Below are 18727 nucleotides of genomic sequence, written 5' to 3'. Positions count from 1 at the left end.
AAATTTAAAATAATACATATAACAATGCTTACTTTCACTGCCACTGTACACTCGTTCTCTCAACTTTGCTTCCTTGAGGTCTATCACCTCCCCACAGTACTCCAGTAAAAAATCCCCCTTCTTAAAAAGTTTCCTGGCTAGCACTCCTCTGCCTTTCTCTTCAGAACAAGAGACTGCAAAAAGCTCCCGTTCTCTAGCACTGCACATTGCGACAGCCAGATACTCCTTCCGTTTTTGACTGTCAGTCCATTGAGAAGTCTTTCCGGGTAGGTTTGCCTTCAAAAGAAACAAAAGAAAACTCCTGTGAATAATAAAACTTCTGTTAATGTCTGGTAATGCTGGTTTTCATACCTTGCATCAAGTCAATAGGCTATGTTTGGCCTGGAATAATCTAGTGTTTAGACTTTAAAATTTGATAGGATGTTATTGCCAGGTGTTTTGTTAGCAAGGAACCACTTCTTGGACAACAGGTATGCTCAGATGGGAAAATGATTCCTGCCTATATTTGGTTTCTCTTCATGTTGTAAAACACCATTCAGCTGCCAGGCTTCATATTAATTGTTATGTGAATGTTGCAATGAATATTACCTAACTCCAGTGTGATAAAAGAAATTTCATAGCCGCATTGAATGATGAAAGGTCCAGATATGTCATTGTGAATAATTCCAGGTTGCTCTCTTTCAAACATGCCAACTTGGTTTTATTTTTTTAACAACTTAATAACAGTGAAACTAACTGTAAACAGTAAAACAGGAAGCATCAAGCAAAACATACTTGACCACAGATTTAACCGAGAAGCAGAACAAAACTTAAACAACATCCCAAAGGTTTGTAACTGAGCATCTTAACAGACACTGGGAAAAGCCCCAAAGAGGCCTCTTTATTCTCTGGGCTCAAAATTAGTTTTCACAAGTATTTTATAATCATTTTTTAGTTTTTGAATCCAAAATTTTTCCGCATCAGTTGCCTCCTTTGGGTGAAATGTTTTGATGTGAAAAATTCCCAGGTTATACCCATCTTGAAGAAAATCTGGGACACACTTTATAGAGGGATATGTTCCCTTCAACACCCTTGAAACCCAAAACCTTGAAAAGGCAGCTTGTTTCACAGAGAGATACTTAATGTGATGTTCCTTCGGCTCAAAGGGTTGAATGTTTTCTTCATAGTACTTGATTGATTCCTGAGATGTTTCTCGAAGATTGGGGAGTTTTGTTTTATACTCTGGCCTCACCCTCCTTTGCCGCTTGGATGGTAGGGTGGGAGATGGTTCAGTGCCTTCTCTGCTGGTGCTTGGCTCCGATTGGGAACTGGGCTCTTCTGTTGTCATGAGAGGCGTGGATGTCAACTTTCTCCTAAAGACTTCTGGGAAGAGCTCCTCTTCTGTGGCAGAATCCTGCACAGACATGCTCTCTTCCAGAAAAGACTTTTCGACTGGTGGAGCTCCAGGGGTAGCTGTTACTGAGGAAGGGCATGTGAAGCTTGGCCTCTTGAGAAGGTCTTCTTCGACATCTGCAGCCTCGGTCGCTGATGGCATTGCCTCTCCCTCACCTTCTTCGCCTTCTTGTGGGTGGCCTTTTTCTGAAATGATAGATGGTCGCTGTTCAGAACATTTCCTTTCCCAAAATTCTGCATGTCCTTTTGCCTCTTTGACCTCTCGTTGAAGCTCCTCATTTGCTTTTTGCAGGTGCGCAATTGTTTCATTAGCCTCCTTGACAGCTTGCTGTTCATTCTGTAGTTCGTCCTTTATCCTCTGAATTTCATCTATCCTAGATTTTACATCATGGACCTGCTCTTTGAATACTTTTATTTCACTCCTCCAATCCTCAGCTTCCTTTTCAGAATTTCTCAGTGATTCTTCATGCCTCAAAAGCTTTTCTTCCTTTTCTTTTGCTCCGTGCAACATTCGCTGCAGTGTAAAAAAAATGAACTGCTCAAACTGGGAGCACCCAGCTAACATCTCGTCCAATCTCTCTTCCTCGGAGGCCTGTCAAGAAAAATGAAGAGAGGAAAACTCATTTGACTATTGGCAATTGCGAATCTAAGGTACCTGTGAAGAAGAGGGGGTTACTTTGCCTTCAGAATTCACAGAATTCCTGGTACAAAATGCCCCATACTTCAGAAAACATCTTCAAGGGATATTCCCATTTAAAACACAAACACACACACACAAAGCATTGCGACTCCTAGGAAAGATCATAGAGCTTCCTACCCACAGAGGCTGAGGTAGGATTTGGGATTTTTATCTCACTCTTGTGTCCCTGGACGTCCTTCAGCCTCTGCAACTGCTTGGCTGGGCAGAACTTTTCAGGAAGGGCTCGAGGAGAGGGACAGCTTTCATCACTCGAGCCAGAATGTATGGCTCTGCATAGAAAAGGGCGAGGGAGTGGGAGTGGGCAGGTGCCTCCTGAACCCGAGGACCAGGCTGCTTCCTCTGTCTCTGGGGAGAGTAATGACTGCTGGCAGGGAGGGGATCAGACATATTGACCAAGCAGGGCAGGTCCATGGACTTTCTCATGAAAGAGGAAAGCACCATCAGAGGCTCCTTCCCCTTCCTGAGCAGGGATGTGTGAATGGAACCAACATATGCCGCGGCAGTGTACCTTTGACAGCAGCACATAACAGCTCTCTCTCTCTCTCTCTCTCTCTCTCTCTCTCTCTCTGACACACACGCAAACAAACCTACTAGTGGAGGAGCGATGAATGTTCAAGTTAATTGTTGCCCCTTGATATCCCACTTTTCTCCATAAAGACACCCCCGAAGTAGCTTTCTGTGCTTTGGTAGCAGCATGCCGCTGAGACCCAGCTCTTCCTCGCAGAACAGCCTGCCCACCTAGGATCCCAGACGCTCCCACTCCCTCTCTGTTCCCATCCATTTCCCTCCAAAGCTCTTTAAAGAGTACCCATTGTACCTCAACCCCACGCGGGCATCTTGGGGTGTGGGGATCACTCTCCCTTGACCAGCCAGCTCTTCAAGGGCTGTCAGAGCCCCTGGGAAAGTGGGAGGGCTGAAGCCCGCGGAGGGGGGGGGCATTTCAAGGGCCCTTCCCTCAGTCCAGCCTGAAACGCTGGCACCTCGCTCGTACCAGGCTGGCTTGTGAGGACCAAAAAGCCCCCCACCCTAACCTGTCTTCTCCCCTCCCCTTCCAGACATTTATTCCTCCTCTCTTGAACTGGGAGCTGGGGGGGGGAGCAATGTGAACAGACAGCAGCAGAATGCTTTCTCACCTCCATACCCTTGTCAGCCATATGGTCAGCGAGAACAAATCAATGCCTCTCTGATCAATGCAGCCACCAGGATCCAGACTCTGGGACTTTCGCTCTCTTTCCAAAGACACAGGGCGGCTGGCGGCTTCCCTCGGGTCAGGCTTTGCAGCCAGCAAGCAGAGGGTGGGGAAATCGCTTGGTGACCAGGAGCAGCCACGTGCCCTCTGCCTAATCTCCTTCACTAATATTTTCAAAAAGAAGTCCCTCGGGGCTTTCCCCTCTGCTAGGAAACGAAACCAGAGGGCTGTGGCTCCTCGGAAATTCAACCAATCAGAGCACCCCTCTCTTCTGTAAACCGAGGCACGTGCTTGTGGGGAGAGCAGATCACGTTGCAAAGAGGGAGGGTGGGGAAAGGCTTCCAAAAGATCGTCGCTGTGAAGGCTTCCAAAAGATCGTTGCTGGTGTGCGTAGACATTCATTAGGCATGGAGGTAGGAAAGTTCACTTGGCTTGCCTCGCCCCAGCCCAGTTGTGACCAGAGGAGGAAGAGCTGTCTGGGAGGGGAAGGGAGTGTCCAGTACTTGCACTATGCAGACGTTTGAGTTGTGGGTGGAGGGAGGGGCCATCCACGGTGGGGAAAATGTGCATTGGGGAGGGACCTTCAAACTTTCCCACCCATATGGCTGTTCTGCAATCTTTCTCAGAATTCTGAGGTGAATTTTCTGAGGATTGGGGCCCACTCTGAAATGCCCACTCTGCCTTGAAACCTCTCTGGATCAATGGTCAAGGGGAAAAGAAAGTAAAGATTTTTTTTAAAAAAAAGTGACAAAGAAAAGTTCCTTGAGCACAGATTCAAAGGCATTTCCCCCTCGCCAGCAGGCAGACCAGCCACCCTGGATTTCCTTTCAGCAACACATCTTGCAGCCAGTTTTACAGTTTGAAAGGGAGATTCCTGCTTATATGTTTGCCTGATCTTTTCCAGGTCTGCAGGGAGGCAAACCAGCAGGGAGACCTGTTCTCTGGTTGCTACACTACAGCGCTGCTACCAAATCCTTCAGAGTGATGGAGTGGAGGGGGGAAGAGAGGTCGCTTGCCTACCAATATTCCCCTTTCACGGTCATATGTAGATTCTCATCTGTTTTGATGCCCCTTTTTTCAAGTACAATCAGGGAGACATACTTTCATTCATTTCCTACTGAGTTGGGATGAAATTAGACACTAGCTTTCTGCTTGCAAGAAGGTTTTTTTCCCAAACGAGGGCATCAACACAGCACAGAAATCATGTAGTACCTTTCAGAAAACGTGGTCTTTTAGAAAATATATTATTTCTCTCCCACCCCAAACCCCAACATATTCTGACTGGTGCACTCTGTACTACCTTGCCAGAAACCAATCACATCTATCAAGACCAAAGGGAGGGATTCCAGAACCACCCCCACCCCACTCTGCACCCTCACTATACTCCAGGGCAACTGTCTCTTTTAAAGTAGTGGTAACTTTCCTCAATGACTGGTCCTGGCTTGGCATGTGCAGACCACACCTACATTATGAAATATGTGCATTTCACACATTCACAAAATAAAAAGGCGGTACCCACCTTGGTGCCATTTTCTGTCCCTCTGGTAAGCCTGAAGCCCTTTTCATTGTGATGAAAGCACCTGGGGGGAGAGATTGCGGCCTGGAAGAGCTGAGAGGAGGACATTCTCATCTCCTGCATCATATCCTCCCAAGGACCCTGCGGGAGAGGTTAGGCTGAGAGAGTGTGACAGGCCCAATGTCACCCAGTGAGCTTCCATTGCAAAGTGAAGATGTGACCTTGGGTCTCCCCCCTGCTAAGCTAACCAGCATACTAATATGTGTATTTGATAATAATTAATAGTAAAAAGTTAACAGCCACACGGGTGGCATTTTGCTTCTCTCTAGGGATTCCGTAGACCTTTTCATTAAGGTGATATAAGGGGGAAAGTGTACTGTCACAACAAACAGGGAAAGGGTTTTCTTTTAAATGAAAACTGAGCATCCAAGGAACCATTCTGATATGGCGACACCATGTGTTACAAAAGTGTAACTAGCTACTAAAGCCCCGGTGGGTATTGTTTCCTGGAAGAGCTCAAGGATGACCATCCTGCCCTCCTCCCACTCTGCGAGGTAGGTTAGGCAAGAGTATGACTAGCCAAAGGTCACTCAGCAAGCTTCAGTGGAGGAGTGAGAATTTGAACCTGGATCTCCCAGGTTCTGATACTCTAGCCACTTATATTACAATGCCAATAGGTGTAGTGCAAAAAAAGAATACAAAAAATCATCACAGCCACATTGGTGCACTTTTGTGTGTATAGGCAACCTGCAGCCCTTTTCATGGTGGTGCTATAAAGTGCACCCGCACAACAAACAGGGCAAAACTTCTGTCAGTGACAGCTGGGAGTTCCAAGGAACCAGTTGATGAGGCGCCCAATGTTTCCGTGCCTGGTTTTGTAAGCTTCTTGGTCAAAGATATGTGTCACTCTGATGCAAATGTCACTCTGAGAAATCAGAACCCCGCCTGTGTCAACAGAGCCAATGCTAAGGGTCAAAAGCAACAATGAAAGTTTCCATCTTCTTCACCTGCCAGAGAACTCCCCACAATTCTGCTCTTTAGAGCCTAAAGCTTGGCATCAGAAACTAAGAGCCAAGCTACAAGTGACACCTGACACAGGTTGGACACTTGTCAGCTTCCCTCAAGTTTTGATGGGAAACGTAGGCATTCTGGTCTTGTAGCTGTAATGGAGAGCCAAGCTGTAAAACCAGGACACCTAGATTTCCCATCAAAACTTGAGGGAAGCTGACGAGTGTCCAACCTGTGTCAGGCATCACTTGTAGCTTGGCTCTAAGCTCCCCCCATCCTAGACATGCAGCGTGGGGTCCTACGGGTTTCCTGGTATGGGAGACATCCTGCCCCTGCATCCCGCCTCCCTAGCCCAGGTCATTTTCCTTGGGCGGCCAATGCTCCTAACCCCTTCTTGCTTTCCTTTGCAGAGATCCAAGGAAGAGGAGCTCCAGGAGCTTTTAGCCTCATGCTCCCAATTTGAGCAATTCCTGTTTTTCACCCTTCGGGATCAGGTGTCTAAAGACAAGGTAAATGAAGAAAAAATTGGGCGCCAGGAGACTGCCTTGAGCGACTTGTCAAAGAAAGTGGATGAGATGGGGCAGGACTCAAAGGTCCAAGTTATTGAAATTACATTAAAGAGAATTGAGAAAGATCAAAAGAAGACAGAGACAACATTGGAAGCTCTGGAGGGAAACATTGAAGAGAAAATGGAGAAAGTGCTCAAAGGACATGAAGAGAATATAGAAAAGAAATTCGCATTGCTGGAGGGAAGATATCAGGAAGAATTTCAAATGTACCAAAAAGAAACCAAGAAAAAGCTGGAAAGAGCCCTCCAGGATGTAAAAATGACATGTGGTGATGTGGAAGGTTTTCCCTCTCCAGAGGAAAAAGGAAGGCATAGCACTAAAAGAAAGCTTCAAGTGCCAGGAAACCAAGAACACCCCGAGGAGCTAAACGTGCTGTCTTCTGCATCGGCTTCCCCTGGAGTTGGAGCAAGCAAGAAAGCACCAAAAGCACCCTCCACTGCCCTGTCAAGAAAAGTCCCCAATCTGTTGCATGGGCGACCAGAGCTCATTGAAGAATATTATCAGAAAAATATCAAACCATATGAAAAGGCTACCTTTCCAAGCTCAGAGCTCACACAGAGGCAGTATGCTTTTGTCAGCTACTGGGTGTCTGAAATATCAGATCAGAGTTACCCTACCGTGAAGCATGTGCCAGGTTTCCTGGAAGATGGATACCTCATGGGCATATTTGAATGCAAGAAGTTTTGCCCACAGGAAGTTAACGATATGGAGTTCTGGGCAAAGGTCCTAAAAGAAGAATATAAAGCTCGCCTTTACAGTAAAATGCATCACTTTTTGAAATAATGTGTTTGTTTTTACAGTAAAAGCTACCACCCTTTTTCTTTCTTGTAAAGTAATGATTCCAGGTTACCGTTGCTTTTTCAAAATTTAAATTGCGTTAAGAAGCATGTTCCCTCCCCCCCCCCCCAGCTTCTTAGTCAAAGATGTGTGTTCCTGTGCTCTTGAAAAAAGTTCTTCTATTTGGTTGTGGGCATGTTTTCTCTGAGAAATATATTTGGGTAAGAGGGAGTGTTGGTTTACGAATGTTAAATAATCAATAAACCTTGCTTTTATTTATTTATAAAAACCGTGCAATTAAACTGAACAAGGTTTCCAACACCCGATGGCAAAATTAGAAGTCAAAAATACAAAATTAAAGACCGTGTAACAAAAACAGTTGGTAAGACACGCAATATCATTAACAGTGACCTATAAAGACTCTCACTTACCTGACTCCAACAGATCAAAGCCAAGCAGTGAAAAGTGTAAGGAGAAAGGTCTTTAGGGCACTTGTCACTCAAGGTAGGTGGCTCCAAGAAGTGCAACTCCAACAATCAATATTAAACTATTAATATAGAACCATACTGAATATTTAATAAATAAATAAATACACTTAAATGTAATTAGAGCATAGTTAAAAGCTGCTGAGGGGTATATTGGTGACAGTTCATTAAAACAGTTAAGTCAGAGCCCATTCCATTCCCGCTGCTAACTCAGTATACGGGGGGGGGGGGGGTTCTTCTGCTTTACGCCCTCAACAGAAGCCCCCAAGGGTAAGGGCCCCTAGCACTGCTTCTTGTCATCCTCACATGAGGCTCTTTCCAACTGATGTGTACATGGATTGGAATCAGCGTGGCCATGTTTTAGAATACACGCTTCTCTTTTTCAGGGTGGTTTCCATTTTCTTACCAGTTTGCCAATTAGTTGAGGGAAGTAGTTTTCTCTCCTGGTATCGTGTCAAGGATTGAGAATGGACTGGCGATTGCTGGGACCAACCCCTCCCCTCCAGGATCAAAATCAGCTGACTGAGCCTGTCTGAGCAGAGGAGGAGCTATAGCCTTAGTAGCAGTCTCCTCAAGAAGGAGGGATATACAATTAGTAAAGAATATTTCACTTGATACCTCATATTTCAAACTGGTATCTTAAAAAGACCAACCAGATTTCCAGGGTATATGCTTTCCACAGTCAGGTATCTGTCAAAGGATGCTTTGACTCTCAAACGTTTATGCCCAGAAAAGCTTAACAGTCTTCAAGATGCTGCTGGATAAAAAGAAGTAGGTTTTCCATACTCGGTTTTTGTGATATATGCAGCTCCTTTAAATTCAGGATACTTGGAAACTTGGATGTCTCAAGAAACTCCACTGCAGGAGTGTAAGTGCTAGAATCCCAGGTGGCTTCCCTTTCCCGTGTTATACCCAGCCAAGTGGAACGGAGCTATCTTTGTCTGAGGGGTGGTGGCCTTGGGGGAATGGGCCCCATTAGCTCTGTGGGCATGGGTGAGGCCTGGAGCAGGTTTCAGGGGGTGGGTCCATGACAGGCAGGTGCTGGTGGGTCAGTCACAGACACACATGAAGCTGCCTTCCACTATGGGTCAGACCATCAGTCCACCAAGGTCAGTAGTTTTTCTTCTGAGGGCCTTAATCTGCAGGGTCTCAGGGCGAGATCTTGCCCATCTCTTGCTTTAACGGGAGGTGCTAGGAATTGAATCCTTGTCCTTCTGCATGCAAAGCAGGTGCTCTACCACAAAGCTCTTCTATCGGGGTGAACAATGCCACTTTTTACCACTTCTCTCTCACTTCATCGCACCTTTCCAAGTGGTTGTGCAGGGCACCCTCCCCTTATCTCATCCAGCAGTGGGGGAAAGATCGCATTGTCATCCCTTATCCATAGCTGGGCAAGCACATTCACCCGCTTAAGCACTGCCCTCTAGTTTCAGGTGGGCAGCTGTGTTGGTCGGCAGTCAAAGAGCAAAATCCATGAGGATAGCAGCTTAAAAGCAGCTTGGATGTCCAGGGCATGAGCTATCAAGAGTCAAAACTCCCTTCGTCAGATACAAACTATACTCGTTTGCCCAGGACTCATACCTCAAGAAGTCCTTTGGAATCTCTTTTGCCAACGTTGCAATATTTCGAGGGTTGCTGTTTGCATTTTCAAAAGAAATTTTAAGCCCAATGAGGTTCCCACCTTCCTTTATAAGCAGCACAGGTCACTTGTCAGCCTCCCACTGAAAAGCTTCAAAATGTTTGACCCATTTGGGCTACCCTTCAAAGGTCATCGAGCAACTACCCTGCTCAAGTTCCAAAGTCTCCATGTGGTTGCCCGGTTGCTGTGACATCAGAGCAGTTATTTTATGGCAACCAAAACAGCTGTAACACCCCCCTGCCCAGGAGTATTGGAGCAGATCAGCCAATAGCATCGGGTGAAGCAGGAAGGCAAATAGAAAAGTCAAGAGACCCCGAGGGCAGCAGAGCTCACAGCTCGCCATTCACCTGGGCCCTTTACTGGTTTGCTGCCACTACTGCTAGAACTCAGGAAGAGTCAAACAGTTTGCACATCGTCCAATAATCAGCTGAAACAATCACATTATTTTGCTAATGCATGCCCCAACTATGAGAGAGAATGCAATTCTCAAGGGTTTCTTATATAGCCACCCCACAACACACACATTTTAAACTAAACGTTAACAAATCCATTTCCTTCTGTACCATAATCTAGTAGCAGTTCAAAAATAGGAGTAACCTTCTTCTTTGCCAGCACAAAGTGTTTCATGGGGGAGGGATTAACGTCTGTCATTATGAACTGAACAGAATAAGCAGGCAAATTAGTAGAAATAGTAACTGAAAATCAGCTCCCCACCTGCGCAAGTCAAAATAGAAACCAAGGCAGGACCCACACAAGAATGATTGCTGGACATAACCAGTGTGGTGCAGTGGGTACAGTGTTGGATTAGGCTCTGGGAGACCCAGGTTCGAATCTCCTCTCTATCATAGAAGATCACTGGGTAACCTTGGGCCAGTCACACACACACAGCCTAAGCTGCCTCAGCGACTCATTGTGAGAAGAACATGAAGGAGGGCAGAATGATGTAAGCTGCTTTGGGTCCTCACTGGGGGAAAAGGCAGGGGGCTTTCGGCCCAGATTACAGGACTATGTCGTAAGAAATAGCCCAAAGAGATGCCTTCGCTGCGATGAGGATTAAACGGCACACTATTGAGCACTGTCTGCTGTTGCCCCTACTGGCAAGTTTCCATGCTGCTAAACATGCCACAGAAATGAGTCACGCTTTGTTTCAGATGGATTTCATCTACTGCGCCTGGTTTTATGCTTGTTTAAAATCTCTCTGCTACCATTCCCTACTGTATCTGTTTCCCTGAATGTCCTAACTGTTGTTCATTATTGGACTTTGCTCAGTGAATGTCCTAGTTGTCGAATGTATTGTATTTTAACTTGCACGGTTGTAATCCACATTGGATCTCAGTGAGAAAGTGACCTTTTCACAAATGTACAGTGACCTCCCCGCCCTTTTATGAAATACCTGGAAAAAAATCTTAGCCTTGCATTCACGTAAATGGATGGAGGGTTTCTTTTCAGGGGGAACACGGTGGAACAGAGTTCCGGCACCTCTTGAAAATACTCAGCAATAGTGCTTGAAAACAGTATGATTTCAAATAATCCCATGTGTTTCTTTCTCATTTCCCTCTTGAGAGTTCCGCCACCTCTTTTCCCAGAAAAAAACCCTGCATGACACGGATGTCTGGCAAAAGGCCAGATTACTGGAAGAGGCATCAGGGAATTTTGTTCTGGCAAGTTGCCAGAATATTGGATCCCTAGCTGGCAACAAATGAGGACAAAATTGGAGCCTAGGAAGGAGGGATGAGTGGGGGGGGGCCAAACATGGGATAGGGAAAACATTGATCACCAGCACCCAGCTCAAGCTTGCCTCCCCCCACACCAAATGTATAGTCTCCTAATTGGCACCTCGATTTTTTTCATTCTTAGCTTTTAGATTTGAAGGCTTTAAAGAGAGAGGAAAGTCTCGAATGTGGCGTACTGTATTTTTTATTTTGGCATTAGAGTGAAGAATACACATTGTAAAAATGGGCAGGATTTGATAGAGCTGAGGCAGTGCAATGCTCCCGAGTTATGCAAGCCAGGAGTAAACAGTAAAATCTGTGTAAGAGAACCCTAAACCCCAACCCTGCACACACTGCAGTTTTCACACTGACTCTGTGCTTGTCCTTGGACAGACCCTAGCATCTTGGAAGTCCGGCATATTGCTGGCCATAGTCATCTGGACGTTCCTGAACAGTGAAGAAACGGTAAGGGGCCTCTTTCCTGTTCCAAGCTCATGGTCTCTTTCCTCAGTGCAGTTTTCCCTTCTGTCAGTAGTTGCATGTACTAGCAAGCACAGTGGCGCCTGGGTCCCCGAGCTTTTATTAACATGGTTAAAAATGATGTCTGTGGTGCCTTCTGGTGAGAACCAAATATTTGGCTCCTTCTGCCTCCTTTACCTTCATGGCAGCCTTGGAGGAAAGCCAGCTTGACTGCTTGGCAAGTTCACAGCCCCCACCCCAAAGGCCCCACTGGTGAGAAGAGATGTGAAGAGTGAGCCCCACTGAAGGGGCTCAGCTTTTCCCTGTGCGCCACAGTCCAGCTGACATTGGGCACCCCCATAAAGGAATGGAGGAGGACCCACACTTCATGCCTGATCATGACCTGGGTGGGGGACCCAGATCCAGCCTACGTTTTCCATAATTTGTGACTCAGGCCTTGTGCTTTCTCTCACACAGATACACACTTTTACACCCCACACGAGTACTCATGAAAAGGACTTTTCATCATCACCATTCACAGTTGTTTGGTTCCACAGAGCAAAATGCATATCCTGTATTTATTTAAAAATGGGCAGTTGACTGCCAGGACATTACATTGAAGGTCAGCTGAAGTGATTTTAATGAAGACAGAATCAGTCTCTGCATGCCACTTGCTCCCCCAGTAGAGAGCAGGGCTGCACCGAATGTACTCACATGCACCTTTTGGTCAGGAAAGGGATTTGCCTGTATGGATTTACTTGTCTCTCTCGCAAGCAGCTTTTTCACGACAACTTCCTCCAAGGAACTCAGAGCAGCATGCATGTGTAAGGATGCCAAGCAGCTCTCAAGAAACTCCACTGCAGGAGTGTAAGTGCTAGAATCCCAGGTGGCTTCCCTTTCCCGTGTTATACCCAGCCAAGTGGAACGGAGCTATCTTTGTCTGAGGGGTGGTGGCCTTGGGGGAATGGGCCCCATTAGCTCTGTGGGCATGGGTGAGGCCTGGAGCAGGTTTCAGGGGGTGGGTCCATGACAGGCAGGTGCTGGTGGGTCAGTCACAGATACACATGAAGCTGCCTTCCACTATGGGTCAGACCATCAGTCCACCAAGGTCAGTAGTTTTTCTTGAGGGCCTTAATCTGCAGGGTCTCAGGGCGAGATCTTGCCCATCTCTTGCTTTAATGGGAGGTGCTAGGAATTGAATCCTTGTCCTCCTGCATGCAAAGCAGGTGCTCTACCACAAAGCCACAACCCCCCACCCCACCCCACCCCGCAAGGAAGGAGGGGCAATTTATTCCTGCTCCAGCAGCAGGCTGGCTTCTTTGGACATGGTGTGCATGTATGATTCCCCCCTCCCCAGTTTTCTGGTAACAAGCTCAGTACATATGTTGTAAACTGACACATATGTTACATGTGAATTGATCATTTATAGATGCAAGACCATAAAGAACCCATTGAAAAGGACAGGAGAGCGCAATCAGGGTGCTGAACCCAAGACAGTCTCACCTGAGATTTCAGCTTCAGCTCAAAGCAGCTGAGACAGCAGAGTTGCTGAGTTGGAGCTGACTGGTGCCTTGGACTGCACAGTGCAAGCTCCGCGTTCCTCTGCACTGTGTTCTTTGGGCTGCCCTCCTGCTAGTCTCTTTAATTGGGCTGCCTCTTCTGGAAGTTTGGCCCTAAGTTTAGTTTCAGTATACCCAGTAGTAGTCTTCTCCTTCTGCCTCACCCTCCGTTCTGGGCTTTATTGCTAGAGAAACAAGCTCCTGCAACTGTAAAAAAAGGGGGAAAAGTCCAGCAGCATCTGACGAAGAGAACCGTGGCTCTCGAAAGCTTCTGCTACAGTAAAGTCGGTTAGCCTTAAAGGTGCTACTGGACTCTTTTCTATTTTGCTACTACAGACTAACACGGCTTACTGCTCTGGATAAAAAAAAGACATTCTTTCACCTTCATTTATCTTGGAAAATGGTTGCCATCTTGATTTGATTTTATATCCAAGTATTTACTGACCAAGTCCAGATAGACTAGTTTAATTTTGGTTACATAGTTATCCACTGTGGATTTAAAGGAGCTGTGTATATAACAATAAACTAGTATCGAAAACCACACTAGGTTTTCCATACCCACCTGTCATGGACCCACTCCTGTCATGGACCTGTCATGGACTCCCTGTCGTGCACCTACCTGTCATGGACCCACCCCCTGAAACCTGCTCCAGGCCTCACCCATGCCCACAGAGCTAATGGGGCCCATTCCCCCAAGGCCACCACCCCTCAGACAAAGATAGCTCCGTTCCACTTGGCTGGGTATAACACGGGAAAGGGAAGCCACCTGGGATTCTAGCACTTACACTCCTGCAGTGGAGTTTCTTGAGACATCCAAGTTTCCAAGTATCCTGAATTTAAAGGAGCTGCATATATCACAAAAACCGAGTATGGAAAACCTACTTCTTTTTATCCAGCAGCATCTTGAAGACTGTTAAGCTTTTCTGGGCATAAACGTTTGAGAGTCAAAGCATCCTTTGATAGATACCTGACTGTGGAAAGCATATACCCTGGAAATCTGGTTGGTCTTTTTAAGATACCAGTTTGAAATATGAGGTATCAAGTGAAATATTCTTTACTAATTGTATATCCCTCCTTCTTGAGGAGACTGCTACTAAGGCTATAGCTCCTCCTCTGCTCAGACAGGCTCAGTCAGCTGATTTTGATCCTGGAGGGGAGGGGTTGGTCCCAGCAATCGCCAGTCCATTCTCAATCCTTGACACGATACCAGGAGAGAAAACTACTTCCCTCAACTAATTGGCAAACTGGTAAGAAAATGGAAACCACCCTGAAAAAGAGAAGCGTGTATTCTAAAACATGGCCACGCTGATTCCAATCCATGTACACATCAGTTGGAAAGAGCCTCATGTGAGGATGACAAGAAGCAGTGCTAGGGGCCCTTACCCTTGGGGGCTTCTGTTGAGGGCGTAAAGCAGAAGAACCCCCCCCCCCCGTATACTGAGTTAGCAGCGGGAATGGAATGGGCTCTGACTTAACTGTTTTAATGAACTGTCACCAATATACCCCTCAGCAGCTTTTAACTATGCTCTAATTACATTTAAGTGTATTTATTTATTTATTAAATATTCAGTATGGTTCTATATTAATAGTTTAATATTGATTGTTGGAGTTGCACTTCTTGGAGCCACCTACCTTGAGTGACAAGTGCCCTAAAGACCTTTCTCCTTACACTTTTCACTGCTTGGCTTTGATCTGTTGGAGTCAGGTAAGTGAGAGTCTTTATAGGTCACTGTTAATGATATTGCGTGTCTTACCAACTGTTTTTGTTACACGGTCTTTAATTTTGTATTTTTGACTTCTAATTTTGCCATCGGGTGTTGGAAACCTTGTTCAGTTTAATTGCACGGTTTTTATAAATAAATAAAAGCAAGGTTTATTGATTATTTAACATTCGTAAACCAACACTCCCTCTTACCCAAATATATTTCTCAGAGAAAACATGCCCACAACCAAATAGAAGAACTTTTTTCAAGAGCACAGGAACACACATCTTTGACTAAGAAGCTGGGGGGGGGGGAGGGAACATGCTTCTTAACGCAATTTAAATTTTGAAAAAGCAACGGTAACCTGGAATCATTACTTTACAAGAAAGAAAAAGGGTGGTAGCTTTTACTGTAAAAACAAACACATTATTTCAAAAAGTGATGCATTTTACTGTAAAGGCGAGCTTTATATTCTTCTTTTAGGACCTTTGCCCAGAACTCCATATCGTTAACTTCCTGTGGGCAAAACTTCTTGCATTCAAATATGCCCATGAGGTATCCATCTTCCAGGAAACCTGGCACATGCTTCACGGTAGGGTAACTCTGATCTGATATTTCAGACACCCAGTAGCTGACAAAAGCATACTGCCTCTGTGTGAGCTCTGAGCTTGGAAAGGTAGCCTTTTCATATGGTTTGATATTTTTCTGATAATATTCTTCAATGAGCTCTGGTCGCCCATGCAACAGATTGGGGACTTTTCTTGACAGGGCAGTGGAGGGTGCTTTTGGTGCTTTCTTGCTTGCTCCAACTCCAGGGGAAGCCGATGCAGAAGACAGCACGTTTAGCTCCTCGGGGTGTTCTTGGTTTCCTGGCACTTGAAGCTTTCTTTTAGTGCTATGCCTTCCTTTTTCCTCTGGAGAGGGAAAACCTTCCACATCACCACATGTCATTTTTACATCCTGGAGGGCTCTTTCCAGCTTTTTCTTGGTTTCTTTTTGGTACATTTGAAATTCTTCCTGATATCTTCCCTCCAGCAATGCGAATTTCTTTTCTATATTCTCTTCATGTCCTTTGAGCACTTTCTCCATTTTCTCTTCAATGTTTCCCTCCAGAGCTTCCAATGTTGTCTCTGTCTTCTTTTGATCTTTCTCAATTCTCTTTAATGTAATTTCAATAACTTGGACCTTTGAGTCCTGCCCCATCTCATCCACTTTCTTTGACAAGTCGCTCAAGGCAGTCTCCTGGCGCCCAATTTTTTCTTCATTTACCTTGTCTTTAGACACCTGATCCCGAAGGGTGAAAAACAGGAATTGCTCAAATTGGGAGCATGAGGCTAAAAGCTCCTGGAGCTCCTCTTCCTTGGATCTCTGCAAAGGAAAGCAAGAAGGGGTTAGGAGCATTGGCCGCCCAAGGAAAATGACCTGGGCTAGGGAGGCGGGATGCAGGGGCAGGATGTCTCCCATACCAGGAAACCCGTAGGACCCCACGCTGCATGTCTAGGATGGGGGGAGCTTAGAGCCAAGCTACAAGTGATGCCTGACACAGGTTGGACACTCGTCAGCTTCCCTCAAGTTTTGATGGGAAATCTAGGTGTCCTGGTTTTACAGCTTGGCTCTCCATTACAGCTACAAGACCAGAATGCCTACGTTTCCCATCAAAACTTGAGGGAAGCTGACAAGTGTCCAACCTGTGTCAGGTGTCACTTGTAGCTTGGCTCTTAGTTTCTGATGCCAAGCTTTAGGCTCTAAAGAGCAGAATTGTGGGGAGTTCTCTGGCAGGTGAAGAAGATGGAAACTTTCATTGTTGCTTTTGACCCTTAGCATTGGCTCTGTTGACACAGGCGGGGTTCTGATTTCTCAGAGTGACATTTGCATCAGAGTGACACATATCTTTGACCAAGAAGCTTACAAAACCAGGCACGGAAACATTGGGCGCCTCATCAACTGGTTCCTTGGAACTCCCAGCTGTCACTGACAGAAGTTTTGCCCTGTTTGTTGTGCGGGTGCACTTTATAGCACCACCATGAAAAGGGCTGCAGGTTGCCTATACACACAAAAGTGCACCAATGTGGCTGTGATGATTTTTTGTATTCTTTTTTTGCACTACACCTATTGGCATTGTAATATAAGTGGCTAGAGTATCAGAACCTGGGAGATCCAGGTTCAAATTCTCACTCCTCCACTGAAGCTTGCTGAGTGACCTTTGGCTAGTCATACTCTTGCCTAACCTACCTCGCAGAGTGGGAGGAGGGCAGGATGGTCATCCTTGAGCTCTTCCAGGAAACAATACCCACCGGGGCTTTAGTAGCTAGTTACACTTTTGTAACACATGGTGTCGCCATATCAGAATGGTTCCTTGGATGCTCAGTTTTCATTTAAAAGAAAACCCTTTCCCTGTTTGTTGTGACAGTACACTTTCCCCCTTATATCACCTTAATGAAAAGGTCTACGGAATCCCTAGAGAGAAGCAAAATGCCACCCGTGTGGCTGTTAACTTTTTACTATTAATTATTATCAAATACACATATTAGTATGCTGGTTAGCTTAGCAGGGGGGAGACCCAAGGTCACATCTTCACTTTGCAATGGAAGCTCACTGGGTGACATTGGGCCTGTCACACTCTCTCAGCCTAACCTCTCCCGCAGGGTCCTTGGGAGGATATGATGCAGGAGATGAGAATGTCCTCCTCTCAGCTCTTCCAGGCCGCAATCTCTCCCCCCAGGTGCTTTCATCACAATGAAAAGGGCTTCAGGCTTACCAGAGGGACAGAAAATGGCACCAAGGTGGGTACCGCCTTTTTATTTTGTGAATGTGTGAAATGCACATATTTCATAATGTAGGTGTGGTCTGCACATGCCAAGCCAGGACCAGTCATTGAGGAAAGTTACCACTACTTTAAAAGAGACAGTTGCCCTGGAGTATAGTGAGGGTGCAGAGTGGGGTGGGGGTGGTTCTGGAATCCCTCCCTTTGGTCTTGATAGATGTGATTGGTTTCTGGCAAGGTAGTACAGAGTGCACCAGTCAGAATATGTTGGGGTTTGGGGTGGGAGAGAAATAATATATTTTCTAAAAGACCACGTTTTCTGAAAGGTACTACATGATTTCTGTGCTGTGTTGATGCCCTCGTTTGGGAAAAAAACCTTCTTGCAAGCAGAAAGCTAGTGTCTAATTTCATCCCAACTCAGTAGGAAATGAATGAAAGTATGTCTCCCTGATTGTACTTGAAAAAAGGGGCATCAAAACAGATGAGAATCTACATATGACCGTGAAAGGGGAATATTGGTAGGCAAGCGACCTCTCTTCCCCCCTCCACTCCATCACTCTGAAGGATTTGGTAGCAGCGCTGTAGTGTAGCAACCAGAGAACAGGTCTCCCTGCTGGTTTGCCTCCCTGCAGACCTGGAAAAGATCAGGCAAACATATAAGCAGGAATCTCCCTTTCAAACTGTAAAACTGGCTGCAAGATGTGTTGCTGAAAGGAAATCCAGGGTGGCTGGTCTGCCTGCTGGCGAGGGGGAAATGCCTTTGAATCTGTGCTCAAGGAACTTTTCTTTGTCACTTTTTTTTAAAAAAAATCTTTACTTTCTTTTCCCCTTGACCATTGATCCAGAGAGGTTTCAAGGCAGAGTGGGCATTTCAGAGTGGGCCCCAATCCTCAGAAAATTCACCTCAGAATTCTGAGAAAGATTGCAGAACAGCCATATGGGTGGGAAAGTTTGAAGGTCCCTCCCCAATGCACATTTTCCCCACCGTGGATGGCCCCTCCCTCCACCCACAACTCAAACGTATGCATAGTGCAAGTACTGGACACTCCCTTCCCCTCCCAGACAGCTCTTCCTCCTCTGGTCACAACTGGGCTGGGGCGAGGCAAGCCAAGTGAACTTTCCTACCTCCATGCCTAATGAATGTCTACGCACACCAGCAACGATCTTTTGGAAGCCTTCACAGCGACGATCTTTTGGAAGCCTTTCCCCACCCTCCCTCTTTGCAACGTGATCTGCTCTCCCCACAAGCACGTGC

General features: G+C 46.0%; 3 protein-coding genes across 3 annotated transcripts; 1 reads left to right on the top strand and 2 right to left on the bottom strand.

Moving 5' to 3' along the window:
- Positions 1–674: 674 nt before the first annotated feature.
- Positions 675–3450, bottom strand: LOC129343078 (uncharacterized). The gene is made up of 2 exons (XM_054999081.1): positions 3226–3450; positions 675–1984 (listed from the first exon to the last, which is right to left on the bottom strand). The coding sequence occupies exons 1-2, from the start codon at positions 3244–3246 to the stop codon at positions 881–883; spliced, it is 1125 nt and encodes a 374-aa protein (XP_054855056.1). The 5' UTR covers positions 3247–3450; the 3' UTR covers positions 675–880.
- A 137-nt stretch (positions 3451–3587) lies between these two features.
- Positions 3588–7383, top strand: LOC129343084 (uncharacterized). Its single transcript, XM_054999087.1, has 2 exons — positions 3588–3694; positions 6216–7383. The coding sequence occupies exons 1-2, from the start codon at positions 3689–3691 to the stop codon at positions 7155–7157; spliced, it is 948 nt and encodes a 315-aa protein (XP_054855062.1). The 5' UTR covers positions 3588–3688; the 3' UTR covers positions 7158–7383.
- Positions 7384–14904: 7521 nt separating this feature from the next.
- LOC129343085 (uncharacterized) lies at positions 14905–18704 on the bottom strand. Its single transcript, XM_054999089.1, has 2 exons — positions 18598–18704; positions 14905–16076 (listed from the first exon to the last, which is right to left on the bottom strand). Exons 1-2 carry the CDS (start codon positions 18601–18603, stop codon positions 15135–15137), a joined length of 948 nt encoding a protein of 315 aa, XP_054855064.1. The 5' UTR covers positions 18604–18704; the 3' UTR covers positions 14905–15134.
- Positions 18705–18727: the final 23 nt, after the last annotated feature.

The sequence above is a fragment of the Eublepharis macularius genome, chromosome 15 (genome assembly GCF_028583425.1).
Source record: "Eublepharis macularius isolate TG4126 chromosome 15, MPM_Emac_v1.0, whole genome shotgun sequence".
Lineage (NCBI taxonomy): Eukaryota > Metazoa > Chordata > Lepidosauria > Squamata > Eublepharidae > Eublepharis > Eublepharis macularius.
Note: the sequence above shows the minus strand (reverse complement) of the source record. Positions and strands in the feature narration are given on the sequence as shown.